Below are 27,528 nucleotides of genomic sequence, written 5' to 3' on the forward strand. Positions count from 1 at the left end.
CCTCCATTCATTTAGTAAGAATGTTGGTTGACCATCATTACATACAAAGATTGCAGCTACAGCGGCTTAAGGAACAAAAAAGGCTTATTTTTTACTTACATGGAACATATCCCAGTCAGGTTGCATAAATTCTCCAAGGAAAAGAGTGTTGTAAGCCACTGAGGAAATGTGGATAGTGTGCGAAGCAGGGTCCCGAGGATAAAAGTCATCAGAAGCTCTAACAACAGCAGTCTGCTTGGTGCTGTAGATTCCATCAGTGTTATGACACATGCATGCTATGCATCCATTGTCACAGAAGTTTCGGGCAATTGAGGCTTCAAGGGCCTGGACATAACTGCGGGTAAGAGATACTCTACCGCCATGACCAGCACCAAGGGTCTCAATAATGTTTTGCACATCAACCTTCACTCCATCAACTCCACACGAAGCCAGATAGGCATGAAGCTCATTGTAGAAGTTGAAAACCTTCTTTGGATGCACCAAACCTAGGCCATGGACAGCAAGACTGTCCATAACTATGTCTGGCTGGTTGCCCATCACACCAGGGGACTGAACAGGATAAGCCAATGCTGTATCATAATGTTCCATACCAGTAGCTGCAGGTTTGACTCCACCCCAGTAACCAGCCAAAGCATGCCACACATATACATACCTATGCATAAAGTAGGGCAAAATGTTACTTGTGATAGAGGTCAACATTATTCAGAGAGAAATTACAGAGAATGAACTTCCAAAACTAAGATCCATCTTACACATGACAAACAAGTACAAGTAGACTTTCTTTACACAAATATGCTGCTTTGATTCAAGATCATTTTAGCATGAATGACCAAGGGGCAAGTGTTAAGGTTTGCATGTATATGTCGAATAAATTTATATTCCAATGTGTGTCAAATCTAATTTGGCCTTTTTCTCTCAACTTGGATTTGCAAAGTGGATGGTTGAATCAGAAAATAAATGCATTTGTCAATGCAATTCCTGCTCAAACTAACGAGAGCAGCAGCTGTTAACCAGAAGATTATTATATGAAGTCAGATAATGATAGGTTTATGAAACTGATCAATTACTCATCATGTAACTGAGGAAGCTAATTAATTGCTTTGAATAAAGAATGGGAATCTGATTGAGGGAGAATTCTGATTGAGAGGAAGATATCTGCAAAGCATGTATGAGTCTTTTTGCTTTCAAAAGAGAGTTCATAATAAAAAGCACTGCAACCAACAGAAAAACACAAAGAACCAGAATAACTTGGGACACTTACTTCACATCATGATGCTGCTTGGCTTTATCTACAACATGTTTTAGGCCCGAGATCTGTTCACTGTCTTGGCCATTCTTTTGGAATTTAGCATTCTCTTTAATCCCTGTCAGCCTGCTTGCAAACCTGCAAGAAATAATTGGACATCATATCTACATCCAACCTTTGTGATAATCACAGTTATAATGCAAGATCTTTGCTCAAAAAAAGAAACAGAAAGAAAGAATTGACTGAACATACAAGAACATAAAACGTGCCAGCAAAAGAAGACAAGGCATGCCATCTACCAAGTTAATTCGACTCCATGTCATTCACATGCATTGAAGTTTTAAGACTGAGCTAAAATCCAAGAGTGAGAACTGCATTCTGACATAAACAAGGGCCACCCAGAAGTAAAAACAAGATCTGAACAGGAATAGGGACCACCGGGATTCACCAGACTATTATATCTAACTATATCTGATATATAGCAATATAATGGTCCAATCATCTGGGTATGCAGAATTAAAACTTCCAGTAAAGACTCAACACTCAGACATTCAGTCCTCCTCTCCAGTTCATGTGATGAAAGTAAGATGCCCCTATTTACACGGTTACTCCACCCTGCCCAGAGGTTGTGGATGCATCATCTGAGACTAAGAGCTGCTTCTCATTACAAGAGCTGTGTTCTAGACCTGGTCTACAAAAGTAATGCTAGACTACAGCTACCAAAACTTCTTGATTATCTACTTAGCGTACATTTTCCAAGTTCCCGGTTTACAACCCTTAAAAAAGATAGGTGGAGAATGTTTTGTTTCCAAGAAGTGGAAATATAATGTAAAAATGAAACATGATAAAAGAAATATTAAAATGTTAATGTTCAAAATCCTTCAATAGATTAATCAATTTTTAAAGAGCTCTTAGTCATCCATCCAGGCACACGCTGTTACGCCAAACTAGGCATAAAAATAAAGAGGGGAATTTATTAGAGCAAAAATTGAATACTTTCAGACACAGATGACAGAAGATCTTACTGTGCTCCTCTCACAAGACACTTGTGGGCAACTAACAACACATAATAACGTGCTTGAGTGCATGCACCTGCATGTGTGTGTGAGAGAGAAAGAGAGAGATCTTACTGCGCCCCTTCTTGTACAACACAATCACTGTCCTTGGGCTTATTTTCAATCTGCTGCCAACCATCGTCTATGATCAAAAATCGAGGTGGAGTCCCTCCCTCTGATAGACTGCAATTACAGAGGAAAAGAATTCAGTGACAACCATCTTATCATGATCATAGCATTTACTTTCCATATACAGCTAATCGCTAGCTCACTTTGCTATAAATTCTTTTACCTTTTAAGGCCTTCCTCAACACCCTCTGCAGTGACATCAGTGTAGAAAGCATCCCATGTGCACCAGCCAAACCAATCAAGAAATGAAGGCACCTAGCACAACCAATGTAATAAATTTAGAGAAGATACATAGAGATAATCTTAGCTTTGTCACAAGCCAATTCAGGAGTTTAAATCAACATTCTTTTGAGAAAAAGAAAGGCAGGGAAAGTAAACATTGACGTAAGAGTAATTTTACCTTCTTCTTCTCCCGGTGAAGGAAAGTTTGCATGTGTTTCTCTACAGCCCTGGTTCACAAAACCAAAATATTAAGTGCTCATTAAGCAAGCATCCAAAACACAAGAAACAACATATATCTAGGAAATCAAATCAAATTCTGGAGATATGATTGTAATTTGTCTGTAATTTCCAGGGAAAGAAAACATTAACAATAAGTTGTTTAAAAAATACTTTCAATGACTACCAACTAGGATAAAAGAAATTGTGAAAAAAAAATTGCTCGAAGAAGCATATCTACTCACGTCACAGCCTGGTTGATAACTTCAAAGGGATTGGTCCCAGCATGCATGTAGACAAGGTAAAGACCTCGGTTTGTTTCAACAGCATTATCTCCTGCAAAACCAAATCACACCACCAAAAACAAGTCATTTCGGTTCTTTCGAACTCGATCCTTTCTATCTATTTTCTTCACAGAATGCTATATATGCCATTAATTTTTATTTATTGGGATGGCAGTCATTCATGGTTTCTCCACCCTGGTTGTTCATAGTAATGATAACTCCACCCCATGATTTGATATGGTTTGAGTCCTTCATTAATGGACAACAAGATGGGACTGAAGATTTGCCCTATGCAATTGAGTAACAGACAGGCTGCATATGGCCAATGCCAGATATTTTTGAGTGCCATAAGCTACTCACCACTCTCAAGGCATATCTCTATCTCATTCTTGTCATTGCCTTGCAGAACAGCACGGAACTGGCCTTCAAGAAGTGGGAGGAAAACAGTGTAGATTGTTGGGGCATTCGGATCATCTTCGTCCTTGCTCTCTACAAGCATGAATTGAGTCTCGAAAGGAACATCTTTCCCACATGTTCCCATTCTCTGAGTCATCCACCATAGTTTGAATCGGAAACAGCACATGAATCGGAGACCCCTGTTAGAGAAAGATAAATTCAAGTTAAGACTTTTGCAACTCCCCCACACCATAATCATCCAAGAACTTACAGTTTTATAAGCCTTAAGTATCAAAAGCATATGTCAACAAAAACAGTCCCTGGCTAACTATTAGGCATAAGAATGGCAAGTGCAAAATCCAATGAACATGTCTATCTAAAATATTTTAAAATATATTTAACATAGCATAAATTACACTAATAAACATTTGAATAGACATATTTAAAAAAAGAAAAGAAAAGTCATAAACTCTAGATTCAAAATTACTGCATACTCATATAATTCATTTCTTACCATGTTCACTTGGAAAGAAATAGACCCAAATGAATATTTGTCTAAATATCTATACAGATGAAAAGAGTGAAATAAAGTTAAAGGATGAAGTGGAATCTTCTAAGGCAACAATCAATAACATGAGAAGCTTTATACTGTTAATTATTAAGACTTGAAATCAACCATCATAGTCTTTCAGGACTTGTTATGTTAGTTTTATAGCTTTATGCTACATATTGGCAATACAAAACATCATGAACGACCAATTTGTCATAGAAAGAAAATCCATTGATTTGCTAAATCTCAATCCACATATATATGTTATTGGTAAGACATTTTCACACAATAATGCAATCGCCAACTTATAAACATAATAGTATGAAAAGGCAAACATCAATTCTAATTTATGAAAAGCAGCTATATATATCGAAATTGAAGGATAATAAATTTCAAAAGAGGGAAAGTGCTTACTCTAAAACACCTATAGGAAAGACGTGAAGGCTTTTGCTATCAGAAGCAGTAGCACCAATAAAGGTACCAGCAACAAGTCCCACACCGGATCCTGGAGTCAAAACGATGTTGTCTGGCACTCCAGTAAGGATGGTCTTCCCATGAACGACAAGGTTCCCATCGTTGATAGAAATTCTTGGTGTGACCGTCATTGTTGACACTGAGCAGCTGATAACTGTCACACAACGTATTAAACAACATCAGTGAACAGATTAATCTAACATATTTTAAAACAGAACATGTTTACTCTATCTTAGAAACAGCGTTTCAGTCAGAACAGAGAATAATTAGATTTATAAATATATATATATATATATATATATATATATATATATAAATATATATATATATAACCAACCATTTGTAGATACAAATATAAAATAAAACAAGGGGTAGGGGAGGTTGTAAAGGACCTATGGGTTTAAAGTATCTGTGAAAGCTAAGGCTTTTAAAAGGAACACTGCCATGAGATTTCCATGAAGAGAGATTCCACCTCAATTGCTTTACTGATGATGTCCTTAGCATTCTCTCACCTAACCGTTGAATAAGCATTGAATTTGAAGCCACCAAAAAATTATAGAGAATGACAAAAAAAAAACTCCGGGAGAAAATTGTGTGAAATGTTAAAAATCATTTTTATTTGTTGAAACAAGAGAAAACCAGCATGCTTTCTGGGCTCGTTTCCTTTTTCTTTCTTTTTCTTCTTATTGGCTTCCTTTGTTTTTTGGGAGAAAATACTCTCTCCATGAAAGAATATCTAGGATGATAAGGTACGAAGGAAGAAGGAAGAAGAAAGAAGAAAGAAATTATTTAATCGAAATTATTGTTCTTTTTTTTTTTGGTGTGTGGGGTTGTTTAAGCGTGGCCTTTTTTTTATTACTGTGTAGAAAAAAATGTACATATTTTCCTTTTTAAGTTTTTTGTGAAAGGAATATATACTAACTATTAACTTTCAGACGGTTTAAAGAGAAAATCATCAAAAAGAAAAAAGAAAATGGGGAAATCTTGGAAACAATCTGAAAATAAAACAAAACTGGAATTGGTGAAGGCCGCCGGTGGACCACCACGATCTGTTCCGGCTCCGAATAAAGCCTTTTTTTCTTTTTTCTTTTTTCTTTTTTCTTTTTTAAAAAAGAAAAAAGCGTTTGCTGAGAGTTACAGAGAAAAGAGCAACTTTGGACCGATTCACGAGAAAAGCAGCTCCATATAAGCTGGAAAATCTTCACGCTTAATACAGCGAAAGAGAAAAGACGGTGAACTCTAAATTAAACAGAAATTAATTAGAAATAAAATTTTGCAAAAATCTGTCCTAGTCTCTTTAATCATCGTGATCTGTCCTAAAAAATGATCATCATCTTCACCAACCGTTAATCAAAGAATTTGGCTTCAACTCCAGACTCCAAAGTCATCTTTTTGGTTAGCTTTCCTCCATACACAGCTCCGTCAAAATCTCAGAAAAGAAATCATTAGCTTAAAAGAAGCTAAGCTCCAAATTTCATCTCATTTCCTCTCACGTAAGAGAGAAATTCTTGGAAATCCATCAATCATCAAGTCAACAACTTACGAAAAAGCTAGTAAAAAAATATAGTGGAAAGAAACTCCACACCCCAAATAAACTCACCGGTCGCTAACTCCTCAGGCCGCCGGGGGCTGAAATTCTTCCTTAAAGCTTGAAAAGGGAGGAAAGCCTAGAAAAAGGAACAGCTAAAAGAACACTCAGTAGAAGTGCACTCCAACGAAGGGAATGCCTCTTCTTAGAGGGAGAGAGAAAGCGAAGCACAGCAAGGTTCGCTCAGTCACAGAGCCTTTGCTCAGACAAGGATGCGAGTAAGGGAACGCGGGGAAGCTGGGTTTATATACCAAAATTGGGAGTTAAACATCGAGCAACTTCTATTTACTATACCTTTCGGGAATCGCCACGTGGAATATTTTTTTCTTTTGTCAGTAATTTTGATTTTATATTTATTTATCCGTTTAAAATAACATAGATATTTATTTTGTGCCTTCGGCTTGTGAAGTGTAAAACCGAAAGGCCGCTAAAATTGGCGGAAAGAGGCTTTATTTCTGTCGAACATACCAAAGGCGGTACTTAATATATATATATATATAAATTTTTTTTTGGTTGCTTTTGGTCATCTTAGTTTCGTCACGGACTGCGACTGAACCCACGTTGCCCATGGTAAAGAGTCTGGAACGGATACAGAAAATAGTTGTTCTACATTTTATCCTTTGTCCTGATGTTGTGATAAATTGCTTTTTGACCTTTTGGGACGGACATGGATGACCAGGCCGCCTCATTTTACAGTCCCCGAGACAATGGCGGCCATTCTGACTGGCTAACAATAGACAACATGAATTTGGACACTGAACAAGTTCCACTCTCAAAACTGCACCCTTTACCTGCGAATCCCCAAGGGTCATATTTTTTGGAAATTTCAATCTTTTTTTGCAAAATTTAATACCCCAAACCCCTAATTGTTCAATCATCCTCGTCAAAACAAGACGAGTAAAATCTAAACGCACAATTGAATAAACAACATTTATGAATCGTGATTATTACAAATCTAATATTATTTATTTTTGAAGTAGGCAACCTTCTCAATCCAATCAAATCTTTCGTTGAATTTTCAATTTTTACTATGCTAGCATGGGAATCCAAATTATATTCGTAATTATCAAGTTTTGAGTCATTTCAATGATGATAGAATCTTTTAATTCTTGCTAAATGAAATGTTGTTTATGGTTAATTGTAGCCGTGCATGTATAAAGCTCAGTCTCATATTCTTACGCATTCACATTAAACACATTAAACTCATAAAAGGCCCTTTTATCAAAGTATTCAAACTGTATTTTTTTTTTTAAACCAACAAAAATTCTGTCCATTTTTTTCCCTTAGAATTGGTATTACTTGCTGCAAGCAAAGCCATACAATTGTGGCATTGTCCTTTTCTCAGCTTACGAATATGTTGATCTTATCCTTAAATGGGTATGAACCACCAAGTGTTTACTTCTTTTGAATAAAACGCATGCATATGAACTAAATTAAACATTGCCTAAGATGAATTCCTTACGTATTTAGCTAGATGCTTAAGGCTTTTCCACTAAAACCCATACTATATAAGAACATTTCTTTCAAAAAAAAAAGGGGTCAAACATTCCTTCCAATGCTTTCTTATTGAAATATAGAGAGTTGATTAAGCATTAAGAATATCAGTTCACTGGCGCTTATACATGTGCATATTAAAAGTTCTTTCATTATGCTATCAATTTGATTAAAGATCTAATCCACTATGTACCAAAAAATATTTTGATTCTTATTTTTGCAAGCATTGAAAATATTATATTAGGATTTCGATTCTCAATTTAAGTTTAGGAGTCTGACATTTATTATAATATGATAGTTAATTTATCAAATATCATAGTAAAATGCTTATTATTAACACCAACACAAATATTTCTGAACATTTGATTAAGAGAGAGAAATAGAAAGCAAGAGTGTATGTGTGCATGATAAAAATAAATATTTAGATGGCTTCATATATATATAATAAAACAGCTAGAAGAAGCAATATTATTAAGTTCATCTTGATTGGAAAATCACCTTTATCCTTTGAAGGAAAGGGTAATTATTATTAAATTAAATATTATTAATTGTTATTGAAAAATGACATATAAACTCCACCTGCTTTACCTAAGAAAAAACTTCTAAAAATGACCAAAACATTTCTGGAAAAACTAAAAAAAAATATCCACCAATAATGCAAGGTTGTGATACCCTAAAAAGAAATTAAGTATTCATATTCTTGTTTTCATAAACCAAAAGAAGGGGGAAAAAAAACACGATTAGCGTGGCCAAGTTGCAACACGCAACAGGGAGCAAAATTTGAGGAACGGGGGGGAATAATACGGTGGAAATGTGGTCCATTAGATAAAAGCATTGACCCACTCACAACTCAACACGTACGAGACCCAAGTCAGAAATGGGCCAAAATAATCGTTGCGTGATCCTCTTCGCCAAGTCAGCTGCAGATCTGTACAGAACATTTAGTTGGACAGGTGGGTCCCATGCGCCTAAGTTTATGGAGTTTCCCTATTTAAGCTCCCGTAATTAGGTGAAGACTTATTTTTAATTTAAAAGTATCTTTTTCAAGGGTTAGTGTGTTTAAGCCTTGGTAATAATTTAGGAACGCTTGCGTCCCAGACACGTCAGCTCTGACTCTGATTACATTTCTACCAGCCTGGATTTTTCCCCATGAAATTTCTTCATACCTCTCTCCTCGTCATCTTATTGTCTTTATATATATATATCTGGACCAAGCAAGCACCGTGTTTTGTTTTGTCTTTTCTTAAATCTTCCGAGGTTTAGGTTCGAATTGTTTTAATATTCAGAAAGAATATACTAAAATCTTAATTATTACTTGCATTCATCTTAAATTGAAAAACAAAACTGTTTGGACTTCAATACTCAATTAATCAATTACTACCCGCGTTTTTACTTTAAAGTCTCTAAATATAAAGTTTAGATTTGTAGAATTTTATTTTTTAAATTCAAATCTTATTGATAATCTTAATTGATGTTAACTTTAAATGTATTATTTTTATAAAATATATATTGTGTTTCGTTAAATTGAGAAATTCAAAAACCTTCTCTTTATATTTATTTTATTAAGAAAAAAAATGTTTAAATTCACTAGTCATGTGGTGGTTATGATTTAACTCATGTTTACTAGTATAAAAATTTAAAGGAGAGCATCTTAGAATCAACATATATAGAATTCTATTTATATTTATTTTATTAAGAAAAAAAAAGGTTTAAATTCACTAGTCATGTGGTGGTTATGATCCAACTCATGTTTACTAGTATAAAAATTTAGAGGAGAGCACCTTAGAATCAACATATATAGAATCAGTGGTGAGTGGCTTCAATAATGAATCTTATTTTCCAATTTCAAAACTCATAGAATTGCCTATCACAGATCAAAGCTCCATGTGTTTTTTGATGGCAAAACCTATACATAATATGCCACTACAAGAAAATGGATTTTTTGCAAACGCAATTTGCACCCAATTGCGAGAAGTCAAAGAGTTTGAAATTAAGTCCTTAATGACATAATTAAGGTTGCCAACTGAATATCAAATCTATAGATAAGGCTTGACTATGGTTGTAGATTTTTTATTTTCACTCAAATCTAAGTTTGGTAATTAAGGAAATACAAAAAATTAAATTTGTCCTCATTGATTATTGTTTATAGAATACATGTTGTCACATGTTTTGGTTAATAGAACAAGAGCAAGCAAATATTACAAATCTCACATTAATAAAAATTTAAGATGAAAATATAGATTCACAATATAAACACTTAATTATGTGTCACTAGTCCACTACCTTTTATTCAAAAATAATTTAATAAAATATGCAGCATCAGTGTTTATAAATTATTCAAAAACTTTCTTACTTGTTTGACGTGAAAATATTAAAATACTTTAATAATTTTTTTAAAAATGTTTTGACATGACACCATATATATAGTCAATAAACAAAATGCTATTATTTAATATTTACTCTCTCAATCATTAGAATTTAGAAAGTTAGATTTTTGTTTTTTGCATGATGTCTATGTCTACGGGGGACATTAATTAATGCATTACTTGAACGATCAGTTGACGGGAAGAAGTTAACTAGAATTTGATTTCTACTGAGGTAATTAATAAGCCTCTCTTGTCAAACTCGATGAAAATGACGACTCCAACAACACTTCAATAACCCTGACACTCGTATCCCAGTAAAATATCTCCCACCCACAATTTTTTTTTGCTTGGGATATGATTCTATGGTCTGAAATTGAATAGAAAGAAACAAAAATTATGGCAATATATGCACATAAATGTAAATTTAAAATATAAAATTTTTCTTTTTGATTGGACTATTTACATTAGCACAATATTTTTTTCGAAAAAGATCACATTTAAAATAATTTTCAAAACCTTTATCACATAAATGGTTGAATAATACAAAACCTAAGATAATATTCTGGTGGCTACCCCCATTTATTCACCTTTCTCACATATAAAAATTCGAAATTGCAACCATATATTATTAGTTCATTAATTGCATCTAAAGCCCTTTAATGTATTAAGTAGATTGTTTTTAATTTAATAAAAAATTTAAAGTAAAACTGTTCCATTCGTAAGAAGCTGGGAAGCCACGTTGTGATTGACCTGTCACATATGAAAATGAAGATGGTGGCGTGATTGTGAATGTCCAAATAATTGAGGAGAATGATTTACTATACTAATGTAGCCGTCATTAAGCCGACCAATTATAGATTGAGGTAATTAACCAATTAATGGTAGGAACCACATATGCTACAAATATTGTTAAAAATTTGTTTAGTGTAATCAAATTTACAAAAGTGTCAAAAAATACAAAAATTAATATTTAAAATATTTTTAATAATACATTTTAAAAATGTACAATCTTAAGTTAAATTTATTGGAGTGACAAAGTTAGAATTAAAAGTGATCAGGAGGTCAAAATTCATTATATTGATTAAGGGTCTCTTAATAAAATTGAGTTAAGAAAAATAATTAAATAACAATAATTTGTTTTAGTGAGTTAATATTATATTTCAAAATAAATAAATTGGTTTAAAGTTTAATGAGAAAAAATTTATTGTATTAAACCTATTCAAATCATATCCATTATAAGAATAATTATATAAGGAATTACGAAATCCGACGAGCTTACAAAGAAATCTAAATTTCATTTCATCATTTAAAAAAAGTTTAAATGTAATGGAAATTATATAGCATTGCTTAAGAACAAAATAACAAACAAAATCTGATCAGTATACAAAAAATCGAGCTTTTCTTTTCCCTGCTGGTTTTCCCCCTCATCAGTTTTTGTCTTATATATATATATATGCAATCGTCCCACGTAGGATATACACCAAAGACGGCAATGAGAGGAAGAAGAAGTCAAACAAAGCAATTATATGAAACAGAGTGTTAAAAGGCACAAATTTGCTGTTGCTTGCATTGCATAATCACGGTGCTTAATAAAAATAGCTTGTTAACAAAACGTTGAGTACACCACTCATAAAGTCTACTTAAAATAGCAAAGAATTTGACCTTTCAATAGAAAATGAAAATCCAACAAATTAAAGCAAAAGTAGCATCTCCTTTCGAATACATGACCAAAGTCGGTGGTGGCTAGCACAATGGTTTGGGATTACATGGGTAAGTAGGTAACCAATTTATATACTAGCTCAACTTATTTAGATAATAAATATTTTGCTAAAGCAAATCCATAAAAAATTACATGGAACATTCTTTCTCCCTTAGATGACTATTAAAATAACTCTAATCTATCTTAATAAAGATAGCTTTACGTAAAACATAATAAATATTTAAAGTAAATTCAACTTTAAGTAAAATATAATAGATTGCTAACGTAAATTCAACTTTAATTTGGTATCATTGTCAATTGTACATATTTTAACAGAGAAAAAGACCAGTGGAGGGACCATTTGAAATCAGGCAGGGACGCTTGGTTTAAGCATACTTTGAATGGTGGCATTTTGACTGCTTTTTTATGAAGCTAAGTGTGATTTGGGTACCTTAATCAAAATTGGGAATGCCTTGACCAAAACCTGTTGGGTCCTAATCCTGGCTTAGAATGTTCTCTTGTGTTTAAGGCAGAAAATTTTTAACATCTTCCATTAAAGATTTAAGGAATTTAAATGGAGTGAATGGAACAAGAGTTATATTGCATTTACATGTGACCTTATTACTCATGGAGGGTAAAGGCTTCACTAACCAATTTATCATTTTGCAACATGAAAAAAATTTTCACTAGCAACTTTGTAGGTTTACTTACCACGTGTCCATAAATTGGGTATAGTTATTTTACAATATTTTGAAGCTCATTTCTTTATTTACAATTATAAAGACAAATAACAAACTTTTATGTAGTTTATAGAATTATGTATACTATATTGTAGGTGGATAGGCAAGGGCGAATCCATCTTGATACAAGTGGTGTAAGATGACACCACTGAAATGTCAAAATCTTTACTAATTATACTACGTATGTTAAAATTTTATAATTAATAATACTAATGCATTCATTAATTTTTTAATTATTATTATTATTTTAGTTATGACACATCTCAAAAAAATTCATCATAATAATATATTTTTTACTTTTTTTTTTATCGAACTATTAGCATAAGTAACATATTGAGATGACCTTTTACAATGATTTTCTATTAAAAAGATAAATTTATTTTCTATTAAAAAAATTTAATTATAAATAATAAATGTAAAATATTATCTGATCAATATAAAATCTTAACTCAATATGTCTATGTTTAAAAATAATTAAATATAAACTTATTAAAAAGCAAGATCGATATAACTAGTAAATAATAATATTTATAAATAAATAAAACATAGTAGAAGGTGCAAACCCTAAATTTTTCAAAATCAAAATCATCTTAACATAATGACTCTAATCTTAAACTAATCCAAACCTAAAAAATAACTGAATTTGTAATGACCCGAGAATGACCTGTTATGTGTAGTGACTCAAATCTGATTTAACTCATTGTATAATATTTTGAAATCCTAGTGACTCAAAAGGAAACAACTTGAACTTGAAGACGACAAAACCCAAACATCAGGTAATTTGATAAAACTCGTGACTCAATCTGAAGTCGATTTGACTCACTTGATTGTCACTATAATTTAACCAATAATAATTACAAAAGGAAAAAAGCAGTAAAAAGCTTATGATCATTAATATAAAAGAATATTCTGTTTTCTTTTTTTAAGTAAAAAATTGTACTATCCGAATTGTACATTCTTTAATTTCACAAAGCAACAAAAAATTAAAGAAAGAAATCAATCATGTTGTAGAACTTGGAAATAGAGTTGGCAATTGGGGGGCTCCAATTTGAGTCAGGTCACATTACATCAATTCATTTTGAATTTACTGATTTTGGGTTCAGGTTATTTGAGTTTAACACTTCAATTATTGGAGATCGGTCATTTAAAGTTTAAGTTGTTAACTTTAAAAGTCAAATTAAATTAGACCAGTAGTTTGGATAAATTATATAAATCAAGTTAGATTTTATCAATTGTAAATAAGTTTTTTAAAGTCACATAAAAATAAACTTTTTCAAAAATAATTAAATCATATAAAAAAACAAATGAACAAAAAATCATTTACTAATTTAGAATTATTTTGTATAAAAATTTATAATTTGCTTCGAAAAAGTATTAATGATTTTCATTTTTTGATTATTATTTATTATTAATTATTTATCATGATTATAGTACGATAAATGTCTTACAAAATCAACCGTAACCATAACTTTTAGAATATTTATCAAAAGTTTATCAACCATAACCATAACCATAATTATTTATCAAAAGTTTGAAGTGATTTAATTAGCGTTTAGAATATTAAATTTTATGTAGAGGTAACGAATGAAAAATTTTGAAAATTTGAATTTAAATGTATTTAATTCTTTTTTTGTTACATTTAATAATTTGTTTTTTTACTTATAATTAAAAAGGATAATTTCTAAAATTATATAAAAATACAAGCAATAATAGAGATTTTAAAAGATAATTTAAAGTTATTAAATATTATTACGGTGATAGTCTGTGTTATATTTATTATTTTTAATTAAATTAAAATTTTTAAGAATAAAATTATACAAGTTTCAATTGTTTTAGATTAATTTTCCAAATCTTTTAAATTTAACTTGTTACGAATTCAAATTATGTTTTTTTTTTATAAAATTGGATTAAATGCAGTCGAGAATCATTGATTTTTCTGATAAAATCGGATCGAAGTAGATAAGTTAACGGGATTTTCTTATATTTGGATCATATTTGCGGCCTCCACTTACAAGTAATAATTAATTGGAAATCATATCTCCCTCTAGTGTTTAAGTCCACGTCACTGCCAAAGTCCAAAGTCAGCATCTGTGGCAAAGGACCCTATCAGATTCGGAAACGTGTTGATCATGTTTGTTAGATGGAAAGCACATGGTAAATATTTCTTTCATGTGCTGGCCGGTAGGCTCCATTATTAATTGACAAGTGGTTGGTTAAAAAGATAGGTTGCACGGATGTGGATCCTACCACCTGCTTTGTTTTTTTTCTTTGTAATTTCTTTTGGTAGCAGTATTAATTTTACCGCTGTTTTTTTTTTTTTATGGAAGGAAGTTGGAAAATATTAGCTATTATATTATATAATAAATCAAAATAATTGTAAGTTTAGAGGGTTTATAAAAGACCCCCTTTTTATTTATTATTTTTCTTTTAACAAAATATCATGAGTACTCTTATTTTTGTCCTCATATTTTTAAATCTTTATTAATTTTTAGTCATATGAAAGAAATGAAAACAGAGGACTTGATTTTTCCTTTTTATTTCCTGAAAGAAAATTAAAGAAAAGAGTTGGAATGCTATAACCACTCAGGAGAGTTACATGTATGTGCACAAAAGAAATTATTATTTTTTTAAATATTTGACACCATTCCTAAAATTAAAAAAACAAAACCCAAAATTGCTTCTTTGGATATTCTCTTTTAAAAAATTAATTTTTAATAATGACCGAAAAAAAAAAAAGGTCTTGAGAAAAAAGAATCTGTGATATAAGCCTTTGATGAACTTCATTTGTCCAAGCATATAAAATATTTATACTAGTGGTCGAACCATCGGATTATTTTGGACATTTTAATTCATGTTTCTTTATCCTTAAAAATGGTCCTAAAAGAACTTAAAAATTAATGAATTATTGGCTGAAACATTGCAGAAGCATAGGGCCCTAATTATCTTTTTGGATGGAGTGAATAATTACATTATCAGCAATCACAACTTGGAATGAATGTATTTTTAGTGGATAGCACTAAGCTGTCACGACTTTAATATGAAAAGTACACTGATGATTTTAATATGTAAAACCAACAACTTTCTTTCAACAATTGACTAGGAAAGGATTAAAATTATGCTTGCTTGTGGACCAGAAGATGTTTCAAGGTTAGGTAAAAAAAAAAACCACAAAACTCTGCCTTCAATCACATGCATGCATGCATGCATTCCAAAAGAACTCCGCAGCCTTCAATTATGCAACCATGCATGTAGAGAAGCATTGCATATAGCTTTCATAACGCTATGGTTTTTGATTTCTCTCACCAATTCATTCAATCAATCTAGGATGTCTCCTAGTATTGCTAATAAGCTCATTGGTATCAATTTCTTTTTCCTTTAATATTGTCGGTTTCCTCCGAAGAAGATGAAAATGGTCGGTAAAAGAATTTTGGTGGTACCCAGGAAAAGGATATTGTATGAATTAAACAAATGAATAAAAAGGAGGCCCCGCCACTAATATAGATCATGAATATGAGCCAAACGAACTGATTGCGCATGGGCCGGGGGAAGGAGCTGCTAGAGGCAGTTTTGCCAAAAAGGACCGCGAGCACACCAGCTTGTGTGTGAGCAAGTAGCTAATTTAGTAATTAGGCCACGTCTGTTGCAAGGATAGGCTCCTACCCTCGTGATTTTCCTGCTTTACTTGATTGCCTTTGTCTATATCACTATTACTCCATTAGGTCAATGTTTGTGGGTTTGCTCAATTTTATATGGGTTTTTTTATTAATTTATTAATTGTTTTTTTATATTGCATGTAATAATAATTTATATCACATTTATTGATAATTATTTGATTATGATGTAACTTCGAGTTGCGAATATAATTTTATTAAAAAAACTTAATTTGTAAAATGGAAACTGTTAGAACTTTGACAAGTTAGTAAAAAATCAATTTTAAGACAACATTTTTAATTTTATACATTCATTGTTGCCCAATTAATAAAAAGTCAACACTCATGAATAAAATTAAGATCAGGATATGATGTTATGTTTTACAGATCTTTTTGTATGTACAAAAGTTAACATCATAGTGTTTTGATTATAATTTCACTGAATCAATTAGTATTAAAAATAGATAGTCCGTTTTAAAAAAAAAAATTCATTGGACATATAAGTTCAACTATTAATTAATCATTAATGTTTTTATTAGTTTGATGATGTGGTAATATTTTTTGAATAATTTTATATTTTATTAATTTTAAAAATTATCACACTATATAAACTAAAATTTTTTATTTTTAAAATTTTTTCTCTCCTATTCAAAAAAAATTCTCCTATTCAAAAAAAAATTTCTCTCTACCTTACCTCTGGCATTCATGCTATCGAATTTGGCTAAAGAGTGCTAGATTCGGCCAAATTGGGCTCCCCCCAAGGAGATTTGACCGGATTTGGCATTCCACGGCCAAATCTGGTCATGGGGTAGTTGACCCGCAGAAAGGAGTGTCGTTGACCGGCTTGAGAGACAAGAAAATAATGAAAAGAAGTGGAGAAAAAAAATAATATTTTAGACATTTTACATTTACTAGTTAATACCGTTTACATGTTTGGAGCGGACTGTTTATTTTGAATACTAGTACACTTATGTAGAATTATAGTTAAAATTTAGGGTAAAATACCCTCACTCTTAAACTTTTAATCATAATTCTAAGTAGATATATTAGTTTTCGAAATTGATACTCTATCCTAAAAAAATTTTCTGCTAGACATATAAATTTAACCGTTAGTAAATTGTTAGTATTTTTATTTGTTTGATAAAATAGTAATATTGAAAATATAATTTTAACCTTTATTAATTTTAAAAATTATTATTATATTAGTTTTTTTTGCAAAAAAAATTTCAGAGGAGTACCAATAGGTGCTTTAATCATTACTATTATATTAAAAATTACTATTATTTTAATAAATAAAGATAATTTTTAAAATTGACATTACATTTTTAAAAAAATATTTATAAATTAAAGGTTATAATAATATTTTTTTATTTATATACATTATAATTATATTAATTATAATTAAATTATTTATAATCACATTATATTTTAAAATATCAAAAGCGACCGATGTATTAGACCTCGCAAGTGGGTGGAGTGAACTATGCAGTCCAAACTCAAAGGTACTTGATCCTAGGGTTCCTTTCAGCTAAAAATGATTTTGCACCCAACTGTCTTTCATGTCAGCTAGATAGCTAGCTACGCACCTAATTGGTGTGAGCAAGCGAACGTGTTGCTTTGTGCACATGTATATCTATGTTAGTACTTGCTACATGCATCTCAATTATTCATAATAAACTAAGGCTATCAATAGCTAATTTTATTTTAAAAGATTAAAACATTGATATATATATATATATAATATTTTAATAACAAATATAAAACAAAAATTATTGAAATTGTATCCAAATTTATTTATTTATTTTTTAATTTATCTAACAATTTTAATATGATTAAATTCGATCACTAAACACCTCTATTATGAAACATATAACACAACTATATTAACTTGCCCTATATTTCAATGAATAACTATATTAACTCTAGAGATTAAAAATAAATAAACATAAAATAAAACGGGAAACTAAGATGGTTTGCATATACATCAGAGGGTCAGCATCAGCCAATGGAGGCCAATTTTGTAGTAGGTAAGTGTGGCCCTATTCCACGAGTCCATGTGTATGGTTACAGGTGCAATCATTGCCAGAATCAGATAATTTTTTGTCCGCCATGATGAGCTCGACGGTGAGATGACTCCGACTAATTTGGTTTTTAAAGAAATTATTCATCCCAAGGGAATGTGCAAACGCCACAAGCTTGTTGACATAATCAGACAAAGGCAAGATCCGCCACTACTCCTAAAACCGGTCACAATCAAAATACATATTATGAGCTTCATCATTTATCAACTTCATTCCTAATTTTTTTGCGATAATTACTCTTGAATTTTAAAGATTAAGGTTCAAAGTTTAGTTTTCTTCAATCTTATTCAAAGGTCACAATCAGAGTATGTGCGTGCTTCATATTTATATGGTCTCTAATATTTTAATTTTAATTTTAAAAAATATTAAATTTTTTTTAAAAAATAAACTAACCAGATCAAATTAAACTTAAATTTAAATTTTAGAAGGAAGTACTATCATTGAAATCGGAATCGGTACATGGTTGCCTTACCTTAAACTCAGACGTTGCTTTTAAAAGATCACTGGACAAGGCAGCAGCTGGTGGAGTACTTCGAGATTCCTGTGGCAACTGGTTGGGAGGTTTTTCTGCAACCCTTGGTAGATGCACTGCATACCGAGCTGAGTTGTGGGGTATCTATAAAGGACTAAATTTAGCGTGGCAGTCGGGTTACCGGAAAATAGAACTCCAAGTGGATAGTAAACTAGTGGTGCAAGCCATCACTTCCCCCATAAACCATCCATGTTCAGATTCAGATTTGATTGAAACTATTCAAGGTATTTCATCGTCAATAGAAAGTCAAAATACTACATATTTTTAAAGAAGAGAGTACTGTAATGGATTATTTGGCAAACAAAAGTTTTGATTTAGACGAAAAATATAGATTTTGTAATGTCCTTCCTGTAGAGGTCAGATCTCTTCTAATGAAGATATGTTAAGGATTAATTTTTCTCATTTAATTAAATCTTAATAAAGTTTTTTATTATATATATATCCTTGTACTCTAAGTATCTATTAAATTAGGTGTAATTGATTTAAAAGAGATTTATATAAATTTGTTTTCCTTTTCAAGTCAACTTTTTTATCAGTACACAGAATGTATGAAATTAAGGCCTTAAAATCATTTGTTTTTTCCCACCTCAGTGTACGTGGGATGAGTTGAATGTTAGGCTTGCAAAATGAAACGACGGGGTTTATTGTGGGATCCAAATTCCACTCATATCATTCATTGTGTCTTTTTCAACCTTATGACGTTTCCACAATAATTGAAACTTGATGGCGTCACCGTGGCTCCTAATTTAATACTCCTACGTACCATGATTATTTGTGATGGGTTGATATTCACACATTTGATTTTTCCTTTGGATGATTTAACAGTGTAATTAATGTCATTCGCATTTCATTAATGAAAATATGTACAAAAAAAAAAAATTTATAATTATCAAACCTCAAGCCTCGTGCATTCTCCATCCTTGTTTGATTTGTCTAATTAGGTTTCTTTGTTACTCTTTATCATATCTATCTTGTAAAAACCTTCTCATCCTGGCATAATATCTCAAATTACATATTGAAAAGGTCATTCGTTCATTGTGAATCATTATGCCTCAAGAATGATTTAATTTTCACCGGAAATTTGTAGGATTTTGCAGACCTTTGGATCACTGTTTAAGTCAATGATTCCATAGCTGAATTTTCAATCCTAGGACACTTTTGCTCACAAAAAGGGAGAAGCAAATCTAAAAAGAGAAAGAAGAAAATTTTGCTTCGCATTTGGGGGGCCCTCATCCACATGGTACGTATCCAGTGAACAAACTTAGATAAAATATTTAGTATAGCTGTCAATGACACCTTTTCTTTGTTTCGGGATCATTAGGCTCAAAAGCACAACTTGAATATTGAGATTTAGGATCCAGTTAATTTAAGTTTTGATAATTAATATGGAGGTCATAGTGCTCTTCTTTGCTCAAAATGACAACAATAATGGCATTGATTCATACTGGTAATGATAGAACTAATAAAAGAATATGAGTGCAGCTATGACCCTATGACACATTACTTGTAATGACCACCATCATCAAACTTTTTCTCCTCTTTCATCATTGAAATAGTACAATCTAGCACTGAAGTTAATCCATTGATTGCCAAATGAACATTTGTCTCTCATTCATAATATTTTCCCTCTTTTTTTTTCCCTATTTTGTTTGCATTTATGTCAACTCAAAACTATTAATATTTGGGATTGGAAAATCGAATGGATTTCGAATTTAAGGATGTTTTGGATCGGACAATCCCATGGAATCATTGAGCAAACAGTGACTCGAGGTCTCATTAATGTCATAGTATTATCAAACTGTAAAACCAATATAAAAAATCTAAAGGAAAAATCTTTTCTTATATTTATTTGTGGAGAACAAATTTTGAGAGAAAGACAAAGATGCAGATATATTTGAACTTTGAAGGCACTCTGATATAATAAAAGAAGTTATTAATCCTGAATAAACAAAAAAAAAAAGTTCAAATCCCTCTTAGTCCAATTGAAAAAAAAACTAATAATCCTTTAGAAAAGAAGAAAAGAAGAAACTTGGTGCTTCTCCTAACTGGAGCTTCCTTCACCACATTTGGGCTCAAAGTTCCAATATAATGGATATACCACAGCAAACCCAAAAATTGGACCATCTATTAAGATTGATGCCCACTATAAGCTTGGATTCCATTTGTAGGCCGTCCTAAAAGCCTCTACCGATGAAGCAGGAAGGATTACATTATTTTTGGATAAATGTATTTTTTGCGACTTCACACAGTAATTGTATTCATGTATATGTGAACATTTTAAGATCTATTATCTTTAATAATACTGATAGAAACTAAAAAAATAATTATTATGTATATCAAGTTATATATTTTTAGGTGAGATTAGATTTTGTATACGATATGGCAATATGACATGAATTTAAACGGGTTTGGGTTTAGATTAATTGTGTTGACACGGTTAAGATATAAATAAATAATGTCTTAACCGTGTCAAATCCACTAAACTTGTTTAAGACACTATCAGTTGATCGTGTTATTATATATTCGTATAACATATGACCCGTTTATTACTCATATATTTAATCGTGTTCACATGTTGTATAGACATTTTTAGTACATAGTTAAGAATCATTTATTAATTCATATAAATATTAGTATTTTTATAATAATTAAGATCTATTAATATTAAATTTTATTATATTTGATAAATATTATGATATTTATAATTTTTGTTGTAAATTTAAATAATAAAATCATATTTTACTTATATATATTTCAATTTAATTGTTTTAATCGTGTTAACTGTATTAATCGTTTATTAATCGAATCAATTGTGTAAACAAGTTATATATTATATAAATTTTAATCGTGTTAATCGTATCATGTTGTATAAAATTTAATCCAACACATTTAATAAACTTGTTAACCGTGTCATATCGTGTTACATGTTTATTAAATGTATCTGTATATATATATTTAAGATCTTAACATAATTAATTAATCGTATCGTATTCGCATTTACTCATATAACATTAATACCCTATATTTACATGACACATTTAAGATACAAATACTTGAATTGTCAAGTCGAGGTAAGATAGACAAATTTTTTACTGATTCAATCATAGCGTTAGGAATATGTAGAGTATAAGAAATAATAATTTTCAGTTTGAAAATATTGACCCACTTGCATAATAAAATAAGAAAAAATCATCATTATGAAAAATTAAATTTACATTATAATAAAACATAACATAAAAATTATTAATGGATACAATGTTTTAAAGTTTCGGAAGAAATGTTACTTATAATAGTGCAATCATTAAGTATGTAATAAAGACTTCGTAAGATTTTGATTTCTAAAAATGAGAAGAATTACCAATTATGGTTCTGTAAAAAATGATTTTTGTATTTATAATCATATAAACAATTACTACAACAAGTTCATACTACTTGAGCTATTTTTTTTAACCAATATATTCATTAAGTGTTAGTTCAACTAAAATTTATTAAGTATTATTACACATTGAGTAGTTAAATTAAAGAAAGAAAATGTAATGAGTATAGAAGGGACATATATCATTGCAATTAATTATCTTTACTTAATAATTTCATTTATGGAAGAATAAGAAAAAATAGCCTTCATTGCAATTAATTATCTTTACTTAATAATTTTATTTATGGAAGAATAAGAAAAAATAGCCTTGCTTATTTTTATACTTGAAAGAGAGAAAATGACAATAAGAAAAGAAAGAAAGAAATCCTTATTTAAAAGAAAAAGAAATTGTAGTATATAGTATATAATATAAATTATATAATGGCGGAATATCCTTTATAATTTGTTGTTAGAAGTTTTGATAATTTTTTTTTGTATATATATGTAATTTTATTTCTTCTTTATAATTTGTTTTCATTTCGATATAATTGATCACTGTTTATTAAATGTTCAACCAAGTGACGTAGGTTGTTATTTGCATGTTTAATTCATTGATTTAAATTAAAAATTAATTTAATTAAATTTTATGTTTTTTTTTACAGTTTTTTTTGCCACAAATATTCATTAAAAAATTCAAATATTTGACATAATAAAATCGTTTCATAGGAAAAAAGAGAGAGAAAATCAAGCTTAATACGATTGTGGGATGGGCCAAGCTTGAGTGCAGGTGATTTGATGATTGGTTATTAGGACTATCAATAGGTATTTGTAATCGAGTATTTGTATTATTCGATTTAATTAATTAAAATTAATATATTTTATAATCTAATTAGAGTAATATTTTATTATTGTTATAGATTCAGATGATACTTTTAAGATACTTTTGATTTAAATTTGATTATGTATAATAATTTTTAATATTAAAATTTAACTTTATATATTATTTTTTATTTATAAATTTTTTATAATTAATGTCATATTTATTAAAATTCATTAATTATTTTAAATATAATTTAAAAATTTAAATTTACCTATGAATTAATTTTAATTTATTAATTTAAATTTTATTAATAATATATCTAAATTGATTTTAAATTTATTTTAATCGAATACTTACTGAATAAAGAAATGTAAGATCAGATAACAATTAGAGAATTTAATCAGTATTTGTAAAAATTAAATACTTTATCAAGAAATAAAAATTACATAAAAAATATCAAATAATAAAATTCGAATTAAAACACCTTACGGTCACTTGGTAGTGTTGTAGTTTCTCAAGTTGATTAGTTGGTGCGGACTGCGAAGAGGGAAGCGAATTAAGGGCTTAAAATCGAATGGCTCAAATTGGACCACAGCTTCGGCTCTCTTCCATATTTTCGTCATTCTTCAATGGAGGAGGAGGAGAAGACCGACGCTCTCTCTCCACCTTTTTGTCTTTGAAACCTCCTTCTAACCTTAACAGCGCTAAGCCTCGTTCTTTTTGCAAAGCTTCATGGCAAGAGGTCTCTCTCTATGCTTTTCTTTTTGCAATTTCAATCTGTTGTAATATACTCTTATTCAAATAATATGCTGAAATGTATTTAGTTTGTTTCTTATTGATTTGCAGCTGGCGGGAGTGTTGGTATTTTCAGCAATTCCGTTCACGGTGGTCAAAGCCATCGCTAATAGCCCTCTAGGCGAGTCCCTGCAGAGGCAATTGTTAGAGAAGAAGAAAGAAGCTGTCCAAAATTCTTCAAAGTTCCGGGCTTTAGCTGACAAGGCAAGAAATGAGAGGTAATAATATTCTGGCTCTGGGATAAATAAAGAAACCTCCTTACGTATAGGGATATAGCCAGTGAGGCAAGAAAAAAGAAGCACCAAAAGTTTCAAGCTTTTTTGGTTCTGCTTTTGTTCATTTCCCTGGTTTCTTCCTTAAATAAATTAAGAATGCTACTCTTTGTTTTTTTTTTTTATGTCTAATTGAATGCTCATGGTAATTCTGCATTTAGGTGTCTTTAATCATATTGATTACTATTAATAAGTTTGGGTAATAAGGATCACTCCACCTGTGGATGTCCGTCTTAAAAATTTAAGAATTTGTGCACTGGGTATTTTGTTTGTTTACCAGCTCAGGTATAAGCTCCTGATAGATACTTTATTATATTTTTATTAAGAGTGTTATGTATATGTATATTTTACGGCCTATACCTCTGATTTCGCAGCTTCTGGTATGGAGAGGATCGCCCTCGCTGGCTTGGTCCCATCCGCTATGACTATCCTGAATACCTTACTGGAGAGCTGCCTGGGGATTATGGTTTTGATATTGCAGGTCTGAGCAAGGATCCTGTGGATTTTCAGAAGTACTTCAAGTAAGTCATTCATTTCACTTCATTTCTTCTAAAGTCATGGCTGTTTAAGACATTTACAGTGGAAAAATGTTTGTTTTTAATATGATGCAAATAAAAAATCATGACCTAATTTGTAATAGGATTATAGGTGCTGAGTTCATATAGCCAGTTGGAGAGCCATTGCAAAATAGTATGTATTATTGCTGAGGAGGTTCTGTGCATGTTTCTTTTTTGTGGATCACTTTTCGCAACTTCATTCAGATGTATGAAACTATTTTTTCTTTTTGTTTTCAAAATAGTTCACAATGTTAAACATCAGTACCATGGAGCGAGGCTTCCTGATTCAAGACAATCTATTCTCATGAAATTAGTAATGATGATAGCTTAAATTATTAAATGATCAAAGCAATCTCTTTTATGCAGTTTTGAAATACTTCATGCTCGGTGGGCTATGCTTGCAGCCCTTGGTGTTGTGGTTCCAGAAATATTAGATCTGTCTGGCTTCTCTCACTTTGTTGAACCTGTTTGGTGGCGGGTGGGCTATTCAAAACTTCAGGTTGTTAAAACTGCCTCAGTTCTTTAAGTATCCTTCATGGACATTCTGAAATGAATATATCCTGTTTCATCTTTGGTAATTCCCTTGGTGGGACTTCAGTGTCTATTTTAGTGCTGAATGAGTTTTCTAATTAATGCATTTAGTGCACTTTTTAAGTCTTCTACTTTAAGATATATATTATTGATGCAAGGCTTTACCTTAATTTTAGTAATTTTCATTTGCTGATATTGCCATTGTAGAATACATGAAATGTAAATTGCTCTATTTATTGCATATCAAAACATATATTCGGTATATGTGGAGACTCAATGGGAGGAACGGCATATCAACATACAGGAACTGATTAATCAGATTTAAGTTCATTTGAAAATTTTATGTTCGAAACAAATGACTATTAATAGTATTACAACTTACCCATTATACCTACTTGTTGATTTACACTAGGGAGAGACACTGGACTACCTTGGCATCCCAGGTTTACACTTAGCTGGAGGGCAAGGAGTGATTGTCATTGCTATTTGCCAGGCCCTTCTGATGGTAATGACTTTTTGGCAATTTCTTTATCTGTTCACTGGCCTTGACAAATATCATTACACTGTGTGCTTCAAATCATGCTTCATATTTTTGGCGCATGTAATAATTGGGGAAGGGGGGAAAGATTCTTGAGGGCATGTTAAACTCGTAAGGATTGTGCATCATTCTTTCGCTTATTGTTATATAAAGTTTATTATTTGTATGTAAAAAGGTTGGACCAGAGTATGCAAGATATTGTGGGATTGAGGCTTTGGAGCCTCTAGGGATTTACTTGCCGGGCGATATAAATTACCCAGGAGGAGTGCTTTTTGACCCATTAAACCTTTCCAAAGACCCAGTAGCTTTTGAGGAGCTGAAGGTGAAGGAGATTAAAAATGGGCGCTTAGCAATGGTTGCTTGGTTAGGCTTTTACTCCCAAGCAGCTTTGACAGGTAAAGGTCCTGTACAGAACCTACTTGAGCACCTCTCTGATCCATTTCACAATAACTTATTTTCCATACTCAAATCCATGTAGTACATATTTGTCAACTGCACCCAAAATACAGATACTTTGTAAAGCTCTTGGTAGACCACTTTTAACGTACTAATATATATAACTGATGATTAATTATGTGAATGAGATTTGGTGTTTTGGAGGGAAAATGTAGAGGTGAGAGATTTGAGATTTGTCTGTTGGCAAAATATGGTCTTTTTGGGTTGGAGAAGGGCGAAAATAGCGGAAAGAAACAAGGAATAAGTGAAGAATGTATATGGGGAAAGGGACATGAAGGAGGAGAAAGTCGACTGCCAGGCTGAACCATGCCAAACCAGCCCTTTCTTATTTCTTTCTTTCTTCTTTTTTTTTTTAAAAGAAATTTATAAAGGCCCATGAGCCCTAATGACCCAAAATCCTAAGATTGGGTTGGACTTTTTAATTTTAAGCAAAATAAGCCTAATTTAACCAAGGTTTTTTTTTAAAAAAATATGTCCAATCCAATAAAAAAATATGATGTCTACAAGATTCATGCACCTATTATCAAGTCAATTGCTCATGTGGTTTTCCAGCAATATTTTTATGGATAAGTGTTTGAAGATTCAATTACGTGGAAAAATCCCAATTATCATCCCCTTCTCAAGGAATAATGCCCGAATCTCACGCTAAGCCCACCTTGTCGAGTTGATCTTTAAGAGCATTACACGTCCTCTTAATTAGCTAAATTAAATACCTCTCATTCAATTTGGCATATCATCATTCACGTTACTCTATCAATTCTTTAAAACTTGAAATATATATATATATATATATATATAATATGAAAAGGGTGTTTGGACTTGCAAAAGGAAAAGGCACCAAAGTCTCTTGCAAATTCCCTATTTGATATTTAGATTGCGTTTGGTACTTTCTAATGTAATGTGATTGTCTGAAAAATAATATTACAGTATTTGGTATATAAATAAAGTAATGATTAAAATGTAGAGAAAATAACATTGCAACGTTTCTTTTACAAATATTTTGTTGAAAATGTAATGTCAATTTTAATAGTTATCTCTATTTATTAAAATATAAATTTAATATACTTGTATTTTTATTGATAATTTTATATAATATCATGTCTTAAATATATTTTTAATATCATATATTTTATTTTTTATTATAATTTTATATATTTTATTTTTATTTTTAATATATTTTTTTATATTATATATTTTATTTTAATTTTTTTTAAAAGATAATATAAATTTTATTAACAGTCACCATGAGAATAATCAAAAAACATTCTTGAAATTTATATAAAAAATAAATTATAATATTATAAAAAAATTTTAATAAAGTAACCAAATTAAAATATAAAAATATTTTAATAATATTACAGAGTGCAATGTAATTTGATTGTATTAATTTAAACTATAATCACAATACATTTATTAACTATAATGTGATTACATTATAATTTTACATTATAATAATTTATTATAAAATAAATATTATAATAT

The 27,528-nt window shown here is 30.7% G+C and overlaps 2 protein-coding genes across 4 annotated transcripts in view; one reads left to right on the forward strand and one right to left on the reverse strand.

The window, feature by feature from the left end:
- Positions 1–6,395, reverse strand: part of LOC18598978 (probable galactinol--sucrose galactosyltransferase 2) — an 8,151-nt gene extending 1,756 nt beyond the window's left edge. The window contains exons 1-9 of one of the 3 annotated variants that reach the window (XM_007028729.2): positions 6,173–6,395; positions 4,513–4,726; positions 3,513–3,748; positions 3,114–3,204; positions 2,831–2,879; positions 2,594–2,685; positions 2,377–2,484; positions 1,262–1,384; positions 100–652 (exon numbers count right to left, since the gene is read on the reverse strand). In XM_007028729.2, coding sequence (XP_007028791.2) covers positions 100–652; positions 1,262–1,384; positions 2,377–2,484; positions 2,594–2,685; positions 2,831–2,879; positions 3,114–3,204; positions 3,513–3,748; positions 4,513–4,703 — 1,443 coding nt within the window. In that variant the 5' untranslated portion in view covers positions 4,704–4,726; positions 6,173–6,395. The other 2 variants (XM_018121544.1, XM_018121543.1) reach the window with 2 other exon arrangements.
- On the forward strand, positions 23,388–26,173 carry LOC18598980 (chlorophyll a-b binding protein of LHCII type 1). Its single transcript, XM_018120571.1, has 6 exons — positions 23,388–23,639; positions 23,744–23,910; positions 24,339–24,485; positions 24,888–25,020; positions 25,465–25,557; positions 25,766–26,173. Exons 1-6 carry the CDS (start codon positions 23,472–23,474, stop codon positions 26,066–26,068), a joined length of 1,011 nt encoding a protein of 336 aa, XP_017976060.1. The 5' UTR covers positions 23,388–23,471; the 3' UTR covers positions 26,069–26,173.

This window comes from Theobroma cacao, chromosome 5 (assembly GCF_000208745.1).
Source record: "Theobroma cacao cultivar B97-61/B2 chromosome 5, Criollo_cocoa_genome_V2, whole genome shotgun sequence".
In the NCBI taxonomy this organism is placed as follows: Eukaryota; Viridiplantae; Streptophyta; class Magnoliopsida; order Malvales; family Malvaceae; genus Theobroma; species Theobroma cacao.